This window comes from Phodopus roborovskii, unplaced genomic scaffold, assembly GCF_943737965.1.
Source record: "Phodopus roborovskii unplaced genomic scaffold, PHOROB, whole genome shotgun sequence".
NCBI classification, from domain to species: Eukaryota; Metazoa; Chordata; class Mammalia; order Rodentia; family Cricetidae; genus Phodopus; species Phodopus roborovskii.
In genome coordinates this window covers 15,761,354-15,780,133 of record NW_026126567.1, presented here as the reverse complement: position 1 = coordinate 15,780,133, position 18,780 = coordinate 15,761,354, and the positions used below count along the sequence as shown (strand labels likewise).

General features: G+C 41.5%; 1 protein-coding gene across 1 annotated transcript in view; it reads right to left on the bottom strand.

The window, feature by feature from the left end:
* Positions 1-946: 946 nt before the first annotated feature.
* The window catches only part of Sdc2 (syndecan 2), a 99,967-nt gene continuing 82,133 nt past the window's right edge, over positions 947-18,780 (bottom strand). The window contains exons 2-5 of the mRNA XM_051202701.1: positions 17,039-17,150; positions 9,142-9,275; positions 4,494-4,629; positions 947-3,363 (exon numbers count right to left, since the gene is read on the bottom strand). Coding sequence (XP_051058658.1) covers positions 3,200-3,363; positions 4,494-4,629; positions 9,142-9,275; positions 17,039-17,150 — 546 coding nt within the window. The 3' untranslated portion in view covers positions 947-3,199. The remainder of the gene's footprint in view (positions 3,364-4,493; positions 4,630-9,141; positions 9,276-17,038; positions 17,151-18,780) is intronic.

The window sequence follows — 18,780 nt, the reverse complement described above, 5'->3', positions numbered from 1 at the left end:
TAAGGAAGTCAGGACAGGAACTCAAGCAGGGTCCATGGAGGAGTGGTCTTTACAGCCTTGTTCTGTTATTTGCTCATTGTGCTCAGGGGTGCACCGTCTACTATGGGCCAGGCCCTCCCATATCAACAATCAAGAACATGGACCCTCAGACATACCTAGAGGCTGACCCTATGGAAGCATTTTCTCAATTAAGGTTCCCTCTTTCCAAATGACCCTACCTTGAGTTGACAAAACAAAACAACAACAAACAAACAAAAGCCAACACTCCAAACTAACATGTAATGATTTTAGGTATTATATTTTTGTTCTTTACTTAAAAGTTTTTTTTGTTTTTGTTTTTGTTTTTTTTTTTTTTTTTTTTTTTTTGAGTCAGGCAGTGGTGTCATACGCCTTTAATCCTAGCACTCAGGAGGCAGAGGCAGGAAGATCTCTGTGAGTTCGAGGTCAGTCTGGTCTACAGAGCGAGTTCCAGGACAGCTAGAGCTGTCACAGGGAGTGTTCCTAAATGTCAATTCACTGGCCATGTGTCAGGAAACTATCAACTGTTAAGATTAATGGAGGGCTGTTTCTGTCTTGTTCCAGCTAAATTCAATTTTACCAGCAATGCCTCAATCTTGACGTTCAGGTGCTTTTTACCAGGAAGTAAATGTTTTCCTCTTTTTCAAATATGCTCTTCCTGTCCCCCATAAGGTGCTGAAAAGAGGCAGTGCAAATACTGCAAGTCTCTCCAAGAAAAAGCAATACTTACACAAGGAGCTCATTCACAGGTGGTTAAGAAAACAGGAACTACCACACAGCTTTAATTTTAATAGTTTACCAAAATTTTCCTGAACTCTGTAATGACTACTAACACTTTACGATATTATTTACTGTTTCTTAAAAATTAACAAAAGAAAAAAAGAAAAAAGAAAGCATACAGGAAACTGGATGTGAGTCTATACAATGATTTACTTTCGGCATGACAGACTTTATTTTGGCACTTTAACAAATTTGCTTTACAGCAGTGACAAAATATTTGCCAGAAAATTTTTTTCCTGGCACAGATATTCCAAGCGAGTTATTCTACAAATAGAATTGCACTGTTTTGCACAGTTAGAGGTATACCCACTACATTCTTAGCCTCTGTAATTGAGGGGCATTGTGCAGCTTTGGAAGGGCCCATCATCTCCTTTTAATCATCCTAAACAAGGTGAACTGCGTCTGTAATTGGACAGGAATTTGGGGATTAAGGCCATTAAGGATTCAGATACAACACAGTTCCAAGTGTTACTTTAGTTTTGTATGTATGAGTTCTGTGGCAAAGTCCAGGGAAGGTTCTCAAACAAAGTCGTCAAACTTTATTAAAAGTAAACTTTATGCTGGAAAAGTTGCGGTTCTTGCTGTCTTCTTTCTACTTCCATGGCTCACAGTTTAAAAATAAAATTAATGATAAAATAGAAAATAGAACAGAAAAAAATAAATGCTTTGTACATTGAGCACCCAACCAGGGCACCCCCATCCCTCCATCTCCTCCTCTAGAATTACTTTTCCTAGAAACATCCATCCTCAGTAGCAAGACAGTTTATCACCCAGAGCCTCTCTACTCTTCTCGCCAGCCCCATTGGGTGGCTGTAGTACCCCACGCAGGAATTATTCTGCCAATCTCACGGGGGCGGGGAGGTGGAGGGGCTTTGACAGATAAATGAATCTATAGACTGAGCCCCAGACACCTTCTTCCAGAAAGGTCCCTTCACTTCTTTGGAATTTTTACTTTTAAGAGTAAATTGCAAAGGAAGGCATCTTTCTCAATATTGCCAGGAGCTATGCTATAAAGGTTGCAAATCTTGAAATCCCTGGCAGCTTTCCTATCCTTGTACCCAGACATGTAGGGTGAAACATACATTTCCTCTGGCCAATTCAGAGGTGACTCTGGTAATAGACAGCCTTGCTGTTGGGCTCTTTGGTCATGACTTAAAGACACCATGGAATACTCATAAATCAAACCCACATTATTGTCGAAAGCAGACGGTCAGTCATAGCAAAGGAGAGATGTACATTTGATAAAAATGTACAAAATTTATAACAGTGACATTTTCAATATTAGGCCACATGATTTATTCAGTAGTTTGTTTGTTCCCAAATTACAATTTACGTCTATTCATAAGACAACAAAAGTTACCATTAGAATTGTCTGTGCTTATACAATACCAACCGTCTTTTAAACTATTATATATACTCATTAACACCACCAGTCTGCAACATGTTACATAGAATCATAGGCACTTCAAAGGCTTAAAAAAGATGTTTACAACTTAAATGCATTTTTAAGAACAAAAGCTGATCTTTTTTTTTTTTTTTTTTTTCTTTAAACTCTTCCTCATATCTTCAAATCGCAGAAAATTAACAAGCACAGTGGCCAGGGAAATGTGTAGCAACTTCTCAAAATACTGTTAGCATCTTTGGGTTTGCTGAGGCTTGTCAGTTACTCATGTCAAATCCCCCCAAAAGAAGATCTGATTAGGTCACTAGGACTAAACAACTTCGTAGCAATAATCCGAAATAATCCGATTTTACACATTAATTTGCTGTTGCAAATCTGCCTGAAGCTACAGGTAATGAAAAGTAAAGCAAGTGTAAAATGGATAGTCTGACATTTAGAAAAGTACATAAAGTAGGCTTACATATTTGAGAAAAAAAAATCACATATACACTAAATTACCATTATTGTAATCATTCAAAGACAAATTGCACCGTGACAGCTACAGAAGGCATAAGGTTTTGTTTTTAAGAAAGGGGACAAGAAGGGAGGGCAGAGAAGAGGGACAGAGATAAATTAACAAAGACCAACTTGGTAAGGTCAATTGGAGACATGCTGAGGGGACAGCAGTCATCTTTGAACCAGAGGACAAACACAATCATTTTGTATTTGCGCATAGATGTTCAAACCAATTCCATGAATGTCAAGGGTTTTCGTAACATAATATTTTGCCACTGCTATTCACAGAACACTGCGGATGTTAAATTTTTTACTTTTTATGTCATTCTAAAGAAATACATGAAAAGTTTTAAATACAATGGGATTTTTTTTTTTTTAATCATTAAAGGGCCAGTATGGCTCTGTAATGAACAAAACAAATAACAAAGATCTTCATTATTCTATGCCAAAGCTTTATTTTGGAAAGTTCAGTGATCTCCCAAATAGAGACACTAAGTGGGAGCTTTATGCGTAAAACTCCTTAGTGGGCGCCTTCTGGTAAGCTGCACTGGATGGTTTGCGCTCCCCAAGGTCATAACTTCCTTCATCTTTCTTCCTCATGCGGTACACCAACAGCAAAATGAGGAAAATGGCGAAGAGAAAGCCAATTACCCCACCAGCGATGACAGCTGAAACAAACCAAAAGGAATTAGTTTGGTCAGTGCCAATCTACCAACATTTTCTCATAACAGGTTTGATTTGAGAAGAAGATTCAGTAGTGTACCACAAAAGGTACGTAATATCAACCCAAAAGCCTCCAGCAGCAACCTCAACTAATCTTACACTTTCAAATACTTGCATTCAGTGCTTGCATTTCACAATGTACACTTTTAACCACAATGAAAGTACAAAACATGATGTAGTAGAGTTTAAAAACTGAAAAATAAACACAAAAGCATGCAAATGTCTTTCTCATCTTCCGGTTGAGGTATTGTTAAATCTTGCAAATCTTCACCTTTAAAACAAATACAGGCTTCAGCGTATTCCTCTTGTCAGAAATCTCTGGGACCAAGAGTGTTTTGATGTATGGACTTTTTCAGATTTTTTTTTTTTAATGTTTACATATGTGGAAGAAGATATCAGGGATTAGGTCCAAGCTTAAACATGAAATTCATTTATGTTTTCAAAGATACTCTATACAGGTAGCCCAAAGGAAAATTGACACGATTTAAAAAACAATTCTATCCATAAGACAAAGTCTGTGTCGTGTGCCTGTGTTTTGGGTGTAAGGAAGTGCCATGTCCCTTTTGCGGTGCAATCTCAGGGTTTTAAAAGCTTCAGATGTTTGCAATAATCCAGAAGATGCTCCCTGATCAGTGATGCTCAACCTGTACTTTCAGCAGATGAGTTTCAATGACAGGCAAGATTCTTATCACGCGGGTAGCCATTTCTGCCCTTCCCTCCTCTGAAGCTGGTTTTGAACTCCAGGGACACATTCCTCTGATTGGCATCTCCCACCCAACAGTCCCGGGGCCTGTTCAGTCTCACTGCCACTTCAATGGCCTCGCCATGATGCACTATAAGTTGGAATTGCCTACCGCTTTAGCGTAGCCTTATAGATGGCTGGCTGAGGGATAGGCTAGAGGAGTTATCAGAAAATGGACAAAAAAACCCTAACCTCTCACCCGTCGTTATGAAACGCAGAGCCTGCAGATCGCTTCCAGGAGGCTTAACACACTCTGCTGTGGCCCCTCAATGCCACATTCTCCTGTGAGGCATCTTTAAGATCTTTCCCACTTGACCACTGCTGGCAACTTACCTGCTAGGACTTCTGTCCGTTTAAACAGATTGTCCGAATGCTTCTCTGTGTACACATCTGTGCTTTTGACAGCAGGGCCCGGCTTCTCTTCTGCCTCAGAGATGCCAACTTCCTCCTTGTCAATTTCTTCAGGTGACTAATGTGGAGAAGAAAGAAAATATTGTTGTCACTCTTCAAAGATGTACTAGAAAGGAGGATCAATAGTAAGTATATCACTAATTTCCTTTATTTTTTAAAAACAAGTTTAGTAAATAATAGTAATAATAATTTGTATAATATTTGTATGCCCATGGGCGAGGCCCCTGTTTGGAACCTATGTAGCTTATGTTTTTGTATCATAGCAGCAAAGATGGGTAGTTAATGAGTTCATAATATAAGATTGATATGCACAGTTATTTTGGTTGACAATTCTCAGAATCTTTAACTTTTTGGGCTGGGAAGATGGCCCAATCATAAAGTGCTTGCTTTGCAAGCATGGGAACCTGAGTTTAACTCACAGAAGCCACATGAAAACACTGGGTGGGGGACATGGTAGAGTCCTAAGGCTCTGGCCAGCTTGCTAAGTGACTTCTAGGCCACAGTCTGTCTATCTGTCCGTCTGTCTGTCTCTCTCTCTCTCTGTCACACACACACACACACACACACACACACACGTCCTTTGTTTCAGTAGAGATTTTGTTCAGTTGGGCTGCTGTTGGGACTGGGATGCTGATTTGTATTGTTATTTACAGTCCCTCAGACGGTGGTGTGGGTGGAGAACCCCTGATTTAGAGAAGTCAAGTTCCGGTGAACTGACTGATCTCTGTCAGGTGAAGTTCTTTGTCATTGGCTAGCACTACTGATGGGGAAACACTGTTAACTCTCTCAAGCTCTAAAGTTGGTAGACAATGAGTCTTCTCCCTAGCCAAAGCTATTCTAATTCTTCCTAAGAATGCCCAGCCATGTTTGTGAGACTAATGTGCCATGTGTCATTCAGTTGCTTTGTGAAGGCTGGAATTCCTCCTTCTCAAGAAAGGCAAAAGAACTAAGGAAGGAGTGTGTTTTCTTGGACTGCCTCAAAGTCACCTTTATGTCTGGGAAGAAACACAGCTAGATAAGGGGGGAGATTCACTTGAATTGTAGTGATCAATGGGATTCAGTGGGTCCCCATTACAGTGATCAGAACACACGAGGCTTCTACCAAACACTGTAGTAATAATACGTGATAGTGTCATTTTCTTTTCCAAACTACAAGAAACCTTACACTGCGTAAATCTTAAGCTGCCATGATTTCCACAAATTATCGTTTTATCACTGCATAAACACAAAGCCAGCTTTCCCTGTTTTCTGTCTGAGTCTAGAAGCAAACATGGAAGGTCCTTCCTAGTCCCGCTGTATCCAAGTAAAACAGATGAGAGAAGCCTGTTGGCAGTATTTTGCTGGTTCTTTCCATTTTCTTCTTATGGAATTCCCATCCCCAACGGGCTGCCTGGTAGAGCGGAGGCAGATCAGAGAGTGGTTTATCTGAGTCCTCATCAAGGAGGCTCATGCTTCACTGCTCATTAGCATTTGCTTTGGTTGTTATGCTGCTAGAAGTTAGGGAAGGGCTGAGGAAAATCAAGGAGGTGGATACTCATGTGTGTCCAGGAAAAGAGGTGAGTGAATGCTGCAGGATTGAGAACGACACTGAACCCCCCCCCCACACACACACAAGTTTATGTAATCCTTAGCATCTTTACTCCATCATTAAGACAAGTCACGTGGCTTTATCTGTTGTCATTTTAAGTCTCTACAGTCATTTATGAGTTGATTTGTTCAGTTCCCTTTGACTCAACTTCTGAATAAGAAGGGGACCAAAAAAAATAAAAATAAAAATAAAAAATTCATTCAAGGGATGCTCTGAACCACTCTGACAGAATTGGCACTTAGGGGAGTGGTCAGTCAGTACACAAGCCTCAAGGTGCTCCCGACAGAGCAATCATCTTTAAATCAAGATGCTCAACTGAACAGAAGCAGTGTAGGCTCCACAGTGATGAAACCGCCACTCAGGACAGAGCTAATTTGAAATGCCTCTCACATATATGTCTGTGCAAACTGGAATTATGAAAAGGGAGCACAGATAATTAAATGAAGCCAAGTGAATGTTTATTGAATCCATGTCTGGACGTCTAGAGGCTGTGAAAATGTGGTGGGGGGAAAGACCAGGCTCTGGAAAAATGAGGAAGGGTTCTTTTTACTCTTCAGTCACACAGATGCACAGCAGACTAGACAGAATATCTATACTCATGACAGCAATACCACTGTGAGACCTATTCATTCAAAAGCAGAATCTTCACTAATGGCATCTTACAGGCTAGGTTGAATTCAGCCAAACCATGTAACTGTAAACAGAGAATTACATTGTTATTCATGATCAATATCTCCATTATCACCACCTAGGATTCTGTTTGACACACACTGAATAAACCTCCCACGAACGGATGAATACTCGTCGTTACAGTAAACACAACTAAAAGTAGAAATATTTGCATTAAAATGTCCAGGGACCTCTAATTTCTAAACTCATCACCAAATGTCCATCTTCTTTTTTAAACAAGAGCTGAATCCGTTACTTATTAGGATTAAAGTTTACAAACTTAAATCAGTTTTCAATCCATACTTGCAAGTAGTCTAGAAATCTGTACTAAACTGGGGTTTGCTTAGGTTGAAACTCTTTAGGGCTGAAAGCTTCTGACTCCAAGATATTTAGTCTTAATTGTCACAGAGTTGAAAACATTGCAAGAGAAGAGGTCAAGTAAAACTGTGGGAGAGACCAAGGCCATCATCTTCCCACAGGCTTACAAGCGTGTATTTACCCACTCTACTATTGACAGCAACTGCTACTGTTCATCTCTTCACACCTTTTACTCATTCAACTTAAAAACCAACGGAACAGCCCCCAGAAAATGTTAGGTACATGTGCCCTAGTCCTCACAGCATATCTCCATGCCTTCCTGTTTCAGGGCTGTGGAATCAGACTGCTGGCAATAGTACCAATGGCCCCTGAGCCCAGAGAGAGTGTGCTAATCCACACAGAGCTGAGCTCTTGGCTACTGCATGTCTGCAGGGACATGCTTGAAAACCCCAGGAGTGGGGAGAATCGAAAAGAGGAGGCCCAGGGCCCTCCACAGTTAGGAAAAGCCTCCTGTGCAGAGGGGCGTGCTTCTTATCCTACAATGCCTGTAACATGAAAAATAAAAGGAGTCAGAGACTGATATGGGGGTTGAAACTCCAAGATGAAGTTCAGCAAAACAAAGCGGCAGGCCACCAGCTCTCACCTCTAGCTCAGGCTGAAAGGGCTGATCTATGCATGAGCTCTTCACCAAGCATCAAACTGCTGCCTCTCAATGTGGCTGGAGGAGGAATGCCTCTCTGAGGCCTTGCTTCTGTCCTATATACATGTTGGGATGCAAGCTGTGAGCTATAATTCTCTTTCTGATTCACTCGTGTGTAGATCTGGGTAGCCCTGGACTCACAGAGATCTGTGCATCTCTTAATCCTGAGTCCTAGGACTAAAGGTGTGTACCACCACCTCCTAGCTTCTGGCTGCTGGGATTAAAGGTGTGCATCACCACTGCCTGATCTCTATAGCTTGAGGCTGACTTTGCTTTTTTGAATCCTCAGTCAAGCTTTAATAAATCATAAACAATACATTACGACAAATGCCTGTCACTGCCTTTTGGGGAACAGCCTTCCAATTCCTGCACGCTGAAAGAGCTTGGCAGTATCTTATCTCTGAACGAACAGATGGATGAGCTGGAAAATGGGATACTTGTGTTGCTAAGTTTTCCTAAGCAGCATGCCTTTCTAGAAGTGTGTAAAGTCTATCACTAAATTATTACTCATGCTCACTTGGTGAACTGGCTTGAATACTTCTGCTCCACCATATTCAACTAATGTTTATATATCGCTTCCTAGGCCTCAGCTGCCTGCTACTTATACTCATGTCTAGTCTCCCTAATGATCCAAGAAATTTGACTAGATCCAGGGTTCAATGCTTAGGCCTTCGCCAGACTCTAATATGCAGTTTCCATACTAAATAGCGTACCTATTAGTGGATGGCTAGCTAAGCACAATATGCATAAACTCGGTGTTTTCATTAGCTAGTAGTTTTATTCTGTTCTAAGTCTAACCATCTCATTTTTATTAAGTAAGCTCTCACAACAAATAAATACAGGTGCAGGTGTACCAGGCCCATGTGTATGTGAGAGTAGAACAAGTCTGAGCAGCAATGATGGTGGACCTCGACACTCACCGAGACCTTAAGACAGTCCCTTAACCTGTTCTGGTAGATCTAAAGTTCGCCATGTTTTTGACATGAGGAAAACAAAAATCTCACTGAAGCTAAATAGAATTTGCTTCCAAACCGTGCTAAAGAAGTTCCACAAGAAAGAGTACCATGTTTAAAAACAGTATATGCCTAAGGAAGTTAGGCCTAGGTGAAAAGAATAGTAAGCAGGTCAACCGTAAGTTGTTGCTAAAGAGCAAAGAGCCATTTACAGCAGTAGAATGGAAGGGCTGTTTGTCCCTGTGGAATTTCAAGCAGGGCCACTCAAAAGAACTGTTCTGTGCAGTCAAAAAGAAAGCAGTATTCGCAAGTACATGCAAATGCAACGCCAGGCAAGCACACCTTGGTCTGAGCAGGCGTAACGCTCTGTGTCTTCAGCGTCATGGTTTCCACCTTGGGAACAGCACTAGTGAACGAGATCTTTGGAATCAGCCGGGATGTTGTCAGCTCTGGACTCTCTACATCTTCATCAGCTCCTAGGAAAGAAGTGAATATGAACTGAGCGTGTGACTCATGACACATACATGCATATTATTGTCAGGCAACACCAGAGTGTTGATTCAGAATCACGCTCTCCAGATGCCAGTCCTTGAGCTTTTAGCACAAACAGACCTGTGATCTTTAGGGGATCTGGGTAGCATGACAGGTTTTTGTTTGTTGTTGTTTTTTATTATTATTACTATTTTTTCAGTGCTATGACCTTAAACCCTTTCCCAATAAGCCTGCTTCTCTTGCATATTCAATCTATTCTGCCACAAGTGATATTTTTGTCAGTGTTGAAACAGGCCACCTCAAAAGCCAGAACCAATCAAATCACGAAAAGTGTAAATTCTCCTTCAGTTGACTGCTTATGTCATGGCAAGCCTCTGACCTCTCTCATATTTTATATAGCCAACTTTCCCTAAGACGGTGTGGCCTTTCATTAGCTCCTGTCCTCCAAATCTCCTCTACTCTGCCTGCTCCTCTTCCTTGGATTGGTTCTGTCATCCACTATTGATACTTTTTGTTAAGATCATCAATGTCTTCCATGTTGGCATATCCAATGGCTTTCTTTTAAGTGGAACTCAATCAGCCTTTCCTGTGTTGGATAAATGTCCCCAAAATCCCATGTACTAGACTGGACATCAACTCACAGTTCTATTAGAAGATAGCGAACCCCTTAAAACAGTGGTTCTCAACCTTCCTAATGCTGTGACCCTTTAATATAGTTCCTTATGTTGAGGTGAGTCCCAACCATAAAATTGTTTCATTGCTACTTCACAACTATAATTTTGCTACTGCTAGGAATCAAAATGTAAATATCTGATATGTGACCACAAGTGGGTTGGAACCCACAGGTTGAGAACAATTGCTCTAAAGGGAGGTCTCCAAAGAGATCAGTCATTGAGGATCTGTCCCTTTAAGAGATTATTGTTACAATGACCCCTTACCTGTTTCTTTTACTAACTAACCACTATAAGGCACTCCAAGCATGATGCTCTGCCAGGCTATTGGTCCAAATACAACAGGTCAATCAACCATGGGCTAAACCTCCAAAACTATAAGCCAACATAATCTCCTCTCTTCTCTAAGTTGCTAATTTCAGATATTTGTGACTAACACATTCCTATCAACATTGTACGCTATCAACTGCCATCTCCTTAAAATATGCTGCATCTTTGAGAGTTTATAACCTCCTAATTTTCCCCTACTTTTCTGCCTACTATAAACAGACGTAGTTATCCTCCTCCATCATCAAAATGGCAGAAAATAAGTATTATTTATGGCTCAGTTTTAACCTTCCCCTTTAAAAAAGATTTCTGTGTGTGTGTGTGTATGTGTGTGTGTGTGTGTGTGTGTGTGTGTGTGTGTGTGTGTGTGTGTGTGTAATTATTGCTTAACTATTTCTTCTATACTGGAAATTCGAGAAGGCCAAGACATCACATTTGTTTTGCTCTTTGAATGTCCAATAGTATGTAGGACACTGTAAGCTTTGAGCTGACAGCTCTAATGTGTTCATTAAGTGGCTACTGAGATTTAAATTTGAAAGGTCCCCCCCAGACTCATGCTTTATGCACTGTCCTCCAGCTGAGGGTACTGCTTGGGGGGCTGTGGAATATTTGGGACACATCTAACTGAAGAACACAGGCTGTTGGGGATGAGCCTTTGAAAGTGCTGGTCTAGATCTCCAGATGGAACTACATGCCTCATGCTCCCGCCACCACAGACCAAGCTATGTTGCCATGCCTCCCCCTCCACGATCCTCTGAACCCACAAGCAAATCAAGCCATCCTTCTTTTGATGTATTTCTGTCAGGTCTGGTCACACTGATGAGAACAACAGCTAATATGGTGACTAAGCTTTCTACACTTGAGAATTTTTTACATTCAAATGTAGTACTGCTTTTAAGTTAATCATCTGTCAAATTCGTACAAAAAAATAAAAAACAGACTCAAGTTAACAAAACCTAATCTGCTTCCTCAGATGAGACTGAATGAATACCTCTGAATTCCTCAAACTGAAACATGTGAGCTAATACTGAAATAGCACAAAGCCAGGGCTGACTTTTTAATATTATCAGCTGCCTCCTTTAGCTTCAGAACATGTGTACATGTTATTATAGTGTAGAAATAGCAGGGTGCATTGGGAAAATATAGGATTTGGCATTTTTAAAAAGTTCCCAGTCAACCCATTTCTGGGTCTGGAATTTACTACATTGAGTTCAGAATCTTCAAGGTGAAGTTGATAATTTTCTCTCAAATGTGCACACAGAATAATGTGTCACTGAACAATGAGGTTTCGGGGCAATGGTGTTGATTTCATTGTGGAAACATCACCGTGTTTGTGCTTAAACCATGAGAAAAGGTTTATTACACACTAGCTACATGTGGAAATATATAACACCCCAACACAGAAACACATCATGCACAAGAGGTCTGGGATATAGCTCAGTGGAATTAGGTGTAAGATCCTGCATTTGATTCCTAGCAGATCCAAAAGAAACCAGGAAAAGAGAAAACAGTATAATTAAGAGACTTGGTGAGTGAATATGTACATGACTGCTGTTTGTGCAACTGCAGACTGTTTTTACAATATATATTTTTATAAACAGAAGTATACTATAAAATCATGATTACGGATACAATATAAGCACCAGTAGCATGCTATTTATTATCAAGGATTACATACTATAGCTAAGCATATTGCTGCACTTGTATTATGACTGGCAGGTTTGTGTATGCTTGTGTCACCATGAAGATGAGTAATGGGCTGAAATATAACATTATTATTAATATGATGTCATCAGTTGATAGGAATTTTTCAGCTCCTGATATAACACTGGGCAATTACCATTATATATCCAGTTCATCACTAGCCAAATTGTCATTATGGGGTACATGAAAATGTAGCTTAGAGGCTAATTGTACATGTAAAATATTATGAGTCACTAATAATGACAGCTCCAAAAATACATAGCTCTTTCATACTGGCCTACCTAATTATCCATGGAAGTCTGACATTTGTTACTTGATTTGTTACTACAATGAGTCATTTTATTTTCAATGAATCATTTTTCTTAGTAAGAACAAAACCTCAAATGAGGAATGATAAGTTTCAATTAAGGGCTTTCAAGACCCCTCCCCGTGTTCCAAAATAATCCTAAGCTGTGAACTACCCAAGCAGGAGTGAGGAGAAGCTGAGGGAGATCTGTCAAGGAGAAGATGTCTTTGAGTGATTTTAGAAGCTGGAGGAAGATGCAGATCTCTTCCAGCCTCTGCTTACATGGCCACAAATGAAAAGATTGACCGTCTTGTCCATCAGAATCCAGGGCATTTCCCTCGATAACCTCTCTCCAGGCTCTGACCTTCCTGCCAGCCTCAGCCTGAGACAGCCTATACCAAAGGCTTCTCCGCTTCTCTCCACACGCTACCATGCCAGAAAACAGTGTTACCCCTCTCCGGAGTTTTCTGTTGTCTTTCCATCATGGAGCTATTTCTAAGCTCCGTGTGTGTGTGTGTGTGTGTGTGTGTGTGTGTGTGTGTGTGTGTGTGTGTGTGTGTGATAACAAAGCTTTCTACTTAAGCTATATATACCCCATGACCCAAGTTCACTAGTGGAAACATTGTTTCCAACACAAAAGATGAAGGGACTTTAAGGAGGTGATTGAATAATGAGGGGTTTTGTCTGCCCTTGTGAATGAATCAGCATTTTATAAAAGAGGCCAGTGGGAAGTTGTTTGCCTATTCCATCAAAAATGCAGCAGAAAGCAAACACAGCTACCACATCTGCAGGTGACTTCATCTTTGACTTCCAAACCTACACAACTGCAACCAACATATTTACACTGTTTTTATTCTTTATTTTAAGTTACCCACTGTGAAGAATTTTGTTGTAGTACCCCCAATGGGCTAAGATGATTTAAGACACGTTTTACAAATAAAATATTTTCATGGATGAAATTCGGAAACACCGGTGATAAGGGACAATGGGAAGGGCCTCCCTAGCACAGAAAGCACTGTTATTTGTGTTTTTCACCAAAGTGTTCCTAGAATGAATGGTGCCTGTTCTCACATTAAGTGGGCAGTTAATAATGCCTGTTGGATGAATAACTACCTTCTGTAACTTCATTTTCCAACAGGTTCTTCATTTCTAACAATGGAGTTCCACTCCCATGAACATTTCTGTTTACTGTATCCCATGAACAGTTTCCCCATTAAAGCCTCTTCTCGACTCTTGGAATTGTCTTTTCCGTTCATCGTCTTCTGTGAGCTCCTGCCCTCTCCTGACTTAGAGGCTTCTCAGGTCATATCCAGATCAAATGCTCTGAGTTTTGTGTCTGGAACGCATAGTGTCTTTAGCAACAGAGACTCACCTTAAACTTCTGGGGACAACCAACAGCAATAGTCTATATTGTTTGGGAAGTCTCTTGGGCTCCACTGATCAGTAGCATGCTTTACTTTCGATAATCAATCCCGTGGTTCTCGTCTAGAGTCAGAGTTTGTGTCTCTTTGTTTATGGCAGAGGGAAGGGTCTACTTGTTTCTTAAAGGGATTTTCAACTGTTCCCCCTGAGGCTAGCGCCACCGTCAGCCTCCATTCATGACATCATTTCTGGGCACGCGTGCCCTCCTGCTGTGCTGTGTCTTGGCGGTTCTCAGTGTTGGCCCGTCAGTCTTCTCGGCGTCTGCCAACACTGGGACCGTATGCCCACGTGCTCCTCACCTGTGTGGGCTTTGTCTCACTTTTCAGGTGAGTTCTTATATGATTCTTTTAATATCACTTTTTCTTGAATGTGGCAGGTTTATTTTTTTTTTCTTTTGCTCAATTTGTCATCTTTAACTAGAAATCCATTATTTATTTATGTCGGACAGTAAGTACTTTCTGATGTTGCTGCCGGTCATGTGGTATTATAGTTATTTATTTATTTTTTTTAATTTCTAGATTTCTCTCGATGGATTCTTGCTCTCTTGAGGACAGGAAACATCTTTCCCTCTGTGTGTTTAGTCCTGGGGGTGGCACATGACTAAAGCTCTCAGTTTGCTGGTTCCCATTCAGAATCCACATTCATGTGATGTGGGCTTCCTTCTCCTTGCTGGGATGGACTCTCTGGGCCTTCAGACATTCTGTTCCAAGCCATTTGCTGAAAAGCATGAGAGGAACAAGCCCAGGTGGCGAACGGGACAGAATACTGAGCATTCCCGTGTCTCCAGCCGAGACTGGGCGTCTGGGAGGCAGAGTCTCATAAGGGCGGAACAGGATTTCACAACACAAGAAGTGAACCAATAAGGGACTGGGAGACCTGAGCCCTTCTCTCAAGCCCACTTCCCGGTCCCTGTCCCAGCTCTTGCTTTCTGAGGACCTCACTGCCCGGGATGAGAGCAGCAAGCTCCTCATTCTCTCATGTGCAAGTGGAAACGGTAACAGCATCAGGGATAAGGTTGTTATACGGAGAGAGCACCCACCGCCCAGCACAAAGTGCTTCACAAATTTTAGTCACGCACAATAGTACCTTGAAGTTGAAAAACAACGTCCCCAGCCCAGTTTCTAAAGTTAAGATCAAGGCCTTTTCTGTTTTTTATATTTAAAGCAAAAAAAAAAAAAAAAAAAAAAAAAAAAAAGTCTGCCTAAAGCTAGATCTGTGGCTGAAGAAACTCACCCACATTGAAGCCTTATCTCCATCCAGTCCATTGGATGAGTGGGGGGGGGGGGGTATGCGAACAGTGTGCCTGCTTCCCTTATACTAAAAGCAAACACAAGCTTGGGAGGAGTTGGCAAAATGAATTTCAAAACCTCCACAGAGCCACAACAACCCTCCGGTCCTGAGAGCTGTGAAGAAATGGGGGCCACAAAGACCCACATTTATTATTTACGAGGGCATTTTGAAATGACAGTTCCCAGGCACAACAAAAAGTGCCATGCGTGAAAGATATAAATAGTGCTGTGGGCTACAGAGAGCAGCTCTTTCACACCTGATCTGCATGTGTGAGATGATCACGCTCCCTTGAATAACGAGGACTATTTTTTACAGCAGGGTAGGATGGAAACTTGTCCCCAGGTCAGATTGGTCATTCTCAAAGTCAAATAGCCTTATAAGTCTAGATCTTGAATTTTATTTGTTCTAGGGCCTTCTGAAACCTAGGCCAACCTCACCACCACACGTTTATATTCAGCATAATAACTGTTACCATAGTTAAGTCTAGTCTGTAATAGATCTGTAGTAGACACTCTAAGAAAGAGAGGTCTTGCTAAGACTTTATTACATGCTACTGGCCAGACACTTCTGGTTTATTCACCGACTACATACTTAGGTATTCCTTTTTCTTGGCTTTTTGGGAGCCATTCCTGGCACAGATGAAGCATTTCCAGGTAGGATATACTGGGGAAAGTGTCCAGGCTCATTCACTCCTCCTTGTACCCACATCCTCTGCTGGCGATGATAGCTCCCTCCACTAAGACATGCAGCTTGGGCCTGGGAACATTGCTCAGTGGTACGCATGTATGGGACACTGGGCATTATGGTTTGAATATAAAATGTGACCCCAAGACTCTTGTATTGGACAGTAGGTCCCGAGCTAGTCGTACTGTTTTGCAAGGCAGATAGAAACTTTAGAAGGCAGGAGATGTTGGTAACATGGCTTGCCTTGGGAAGTTATACATAGTCAGCATTGCCTTCCACATTATCTGCTTCCTGTCAACTATAGAGTGAAGGGTCTCCTCTGTTACATATCCTAATTGCCATGTTCCACATAAGCACATGGTGCCAAACAAATCCTCTGAAATCACGAGTCACAATAGATCCTTCCTCCCTTGTGACACTTCTTCAAGGACTTGGTCACAGGAATTATAAAGGTAATATACTGGCTTTGATTCCTAGCACTACAACACACACACACACACACACACACACACACACACACACACACACACACACACGATACCATGCCAAGCTCTAAGTCTAGGATTAGATTTCTGCTTCACTCTGGGAACAAATGGCTGGCCACCTGGAGAATGAAGGGCTATGTGGACTAAGGCCAAGTCTGCTCAGTTTTCTCAGACACATGACAGAGCTAAGCCAAAAATCAGTCAAGCTTCAGCTGCAAACACGTGAGAAGCCAGCCTTAAATGGCAAACCTGTAGAATAATGAATTAAATAAATGCCTACTGCTGCAAGCTATTGAGTGTTGGGAAGGTTTGTTAGGTAGCATTGCAGAGGCAACAGATAACACACCAAAAACGTCAAAGATATAAAGCTACCTTTATATTACATGGCTGCTATAATGTTCCTCCTACTTATAAGCAATATAAGTAAAAGCCTGTATGTTTCAGTTTTCAGTATAACCTTAACACAGAACAGGCATTTTATGAAACTGATATGTGCAACATTTCTTAAAAGGTGGTTTCTATCACCATACTCTGAAAATCTTAACAATCAAATTTAAGGCTAACATCTCGACTCCCTTAACCCCTAAAAAAGCTTCATGTGGTAAATACATAGAACTATTTACTTATAAATGTAAAATTATAGATATTTAAATATATAGTGTACATAAAAATATTATGTATAATGAATACTTATTCCTATTTTGTAAACGAGGACACTGAGACATAAATTCCCAAGATCTCATAGCTTACGTTACAAAGAACTACAATTTGTATCCAAAAATTATGCTCATGACACTTGTGTGCATGCCATGGAAGAAGGCACAGTAAATTGTGTGCATGGCCAGGCACAGAGAACAGTATCCAGCAGGCACATTTACCTGAGCCAGAGGCAGATGAATAGTCGTCGTCGTCAATAGGATATACTCCTGAGGCTTCTTCAATGGAGCTGTTGTCAAGGTACATGTCCTTATCAGATGTCAGCTCTGCTCTCTGAGAAAAGAAAGACAAGCAATTCAGGACGGTCAGACGGAAAAGGGTGCTGCTCTGTTTACTGTCCAAGCTTTGCATATGCTGCGCCAAAGACCTGAATCCTCTGCTCTGAATCCTCCTGTATATACACAGCACCTTAGCAACTTACATGAAATTAAGGGCTGACCACACACACACACACACTCGTGCTCTCAAGTAAGTTCATGTGGCCTAATCCACGTTCTGGCATAGGCTTAGTTCATTCCACTCCACTAAACTTGTCTGAGTACTTCTTGTCCCAAGTTAATAAACTATCTGAGACATTCCTTCTGTCACAAATGAGATTTCTTGATGGAGAAAGCTAAGCTACAGGACACTGGGATCATTTAAGACTTTCTTGGAAACATAAAGCCAGGTATTACAACACTAGTCTAAATAATCACACGGAGACCCATCAAGGCACACCAGACACTCACAGGCTTGGCCATGCTTGGCTTTGTCACTATGCATGAGTGTTCCCCAGCTGCCAGGGAAGCCCAGGGAGTTCTGTACAGACCAGACCCACACTGACACCAGGCAAGGCAATGTGTGTGGAGCCGGGCCTGTGCGGCTCGTCTGCTGAGAAGGCAAGAGCTCCCGGCGAGCCCTCTTCTTAGGCTTGCTGGCTTAGTGGAGTTTAATGACAAACACAGATAAACCCACAAGAGCACTTTTTTCCTGTCTTACAGGCACTTGATGATAGAAAATCATGGGCTTAATGTGGAGAGGGACCCAGTCACCAAATATCCCAGTTCCACAGGCCTCTCAGCTTTTCAGTAAGAGGTTACTATTAAAATTCATCTCACCCTGCCAAAGGAGTAACTTTGCATGAACTGCAGACAGAGCCGAGATGGAACTTTTCAAAATGGATTTAGTAAATCGGTTATTTTACTGCCAGTATCTGAGACTAGCAGCTTCTAAACAAAGTTTAACTTTGGAACTGGCGGCATGCACTATTACCCTATTTTTAATGATCAAATTGGATGTTTGTCTCTCACAGGAATTATAAAAATAATGTTTCCCTTGCTATGTTGGTTTCAATTAGATTTCTACTAAAAATAAAACTTGGTTTTAGTAGTCAATAGCAGTGAACTTTCCTGGGAAGACTAGCAGGCATGGGCTCTGAACAAGCAACACTTAAACCTCTCAAGTTTCAGGGGCTGGCTGGAGAGGCGGGGGGGGGGGGGGGATTTTAAACGTGAGCCCACATTCTTCAGGGGCCTAGATGCCAAGGGACAAAAAGTCTGGGAATCACTTTGTCTGAGCTATCACACTGACAGATTCAGAGGACAGCCCTTAGGGATTTGGGTTCCAGCAGGCTGGTTTGCAGGCATGAGTAATACCCCTCCCACTCGAGCCAGGAATGTTCTGGAGCTTTCCTGCCACACAGTTAGAGCTTCCCTCTGTAATCTGAGGCAATTCTACAAAATACCAGTTTTCAAGCCTCTGGCCAGCCCACACTTACATTCTGAAAGCTTGCAACCTGAATGGGGACTCCTGCATACTGTGGCTCCATGCAACTGACCCCATTACAGTTTCAATTCACTTAAGTGAGAAGACTGTGCACATAGCCGTACCCATTCCTGGGATCTACGTCTATGGATTCAAACTA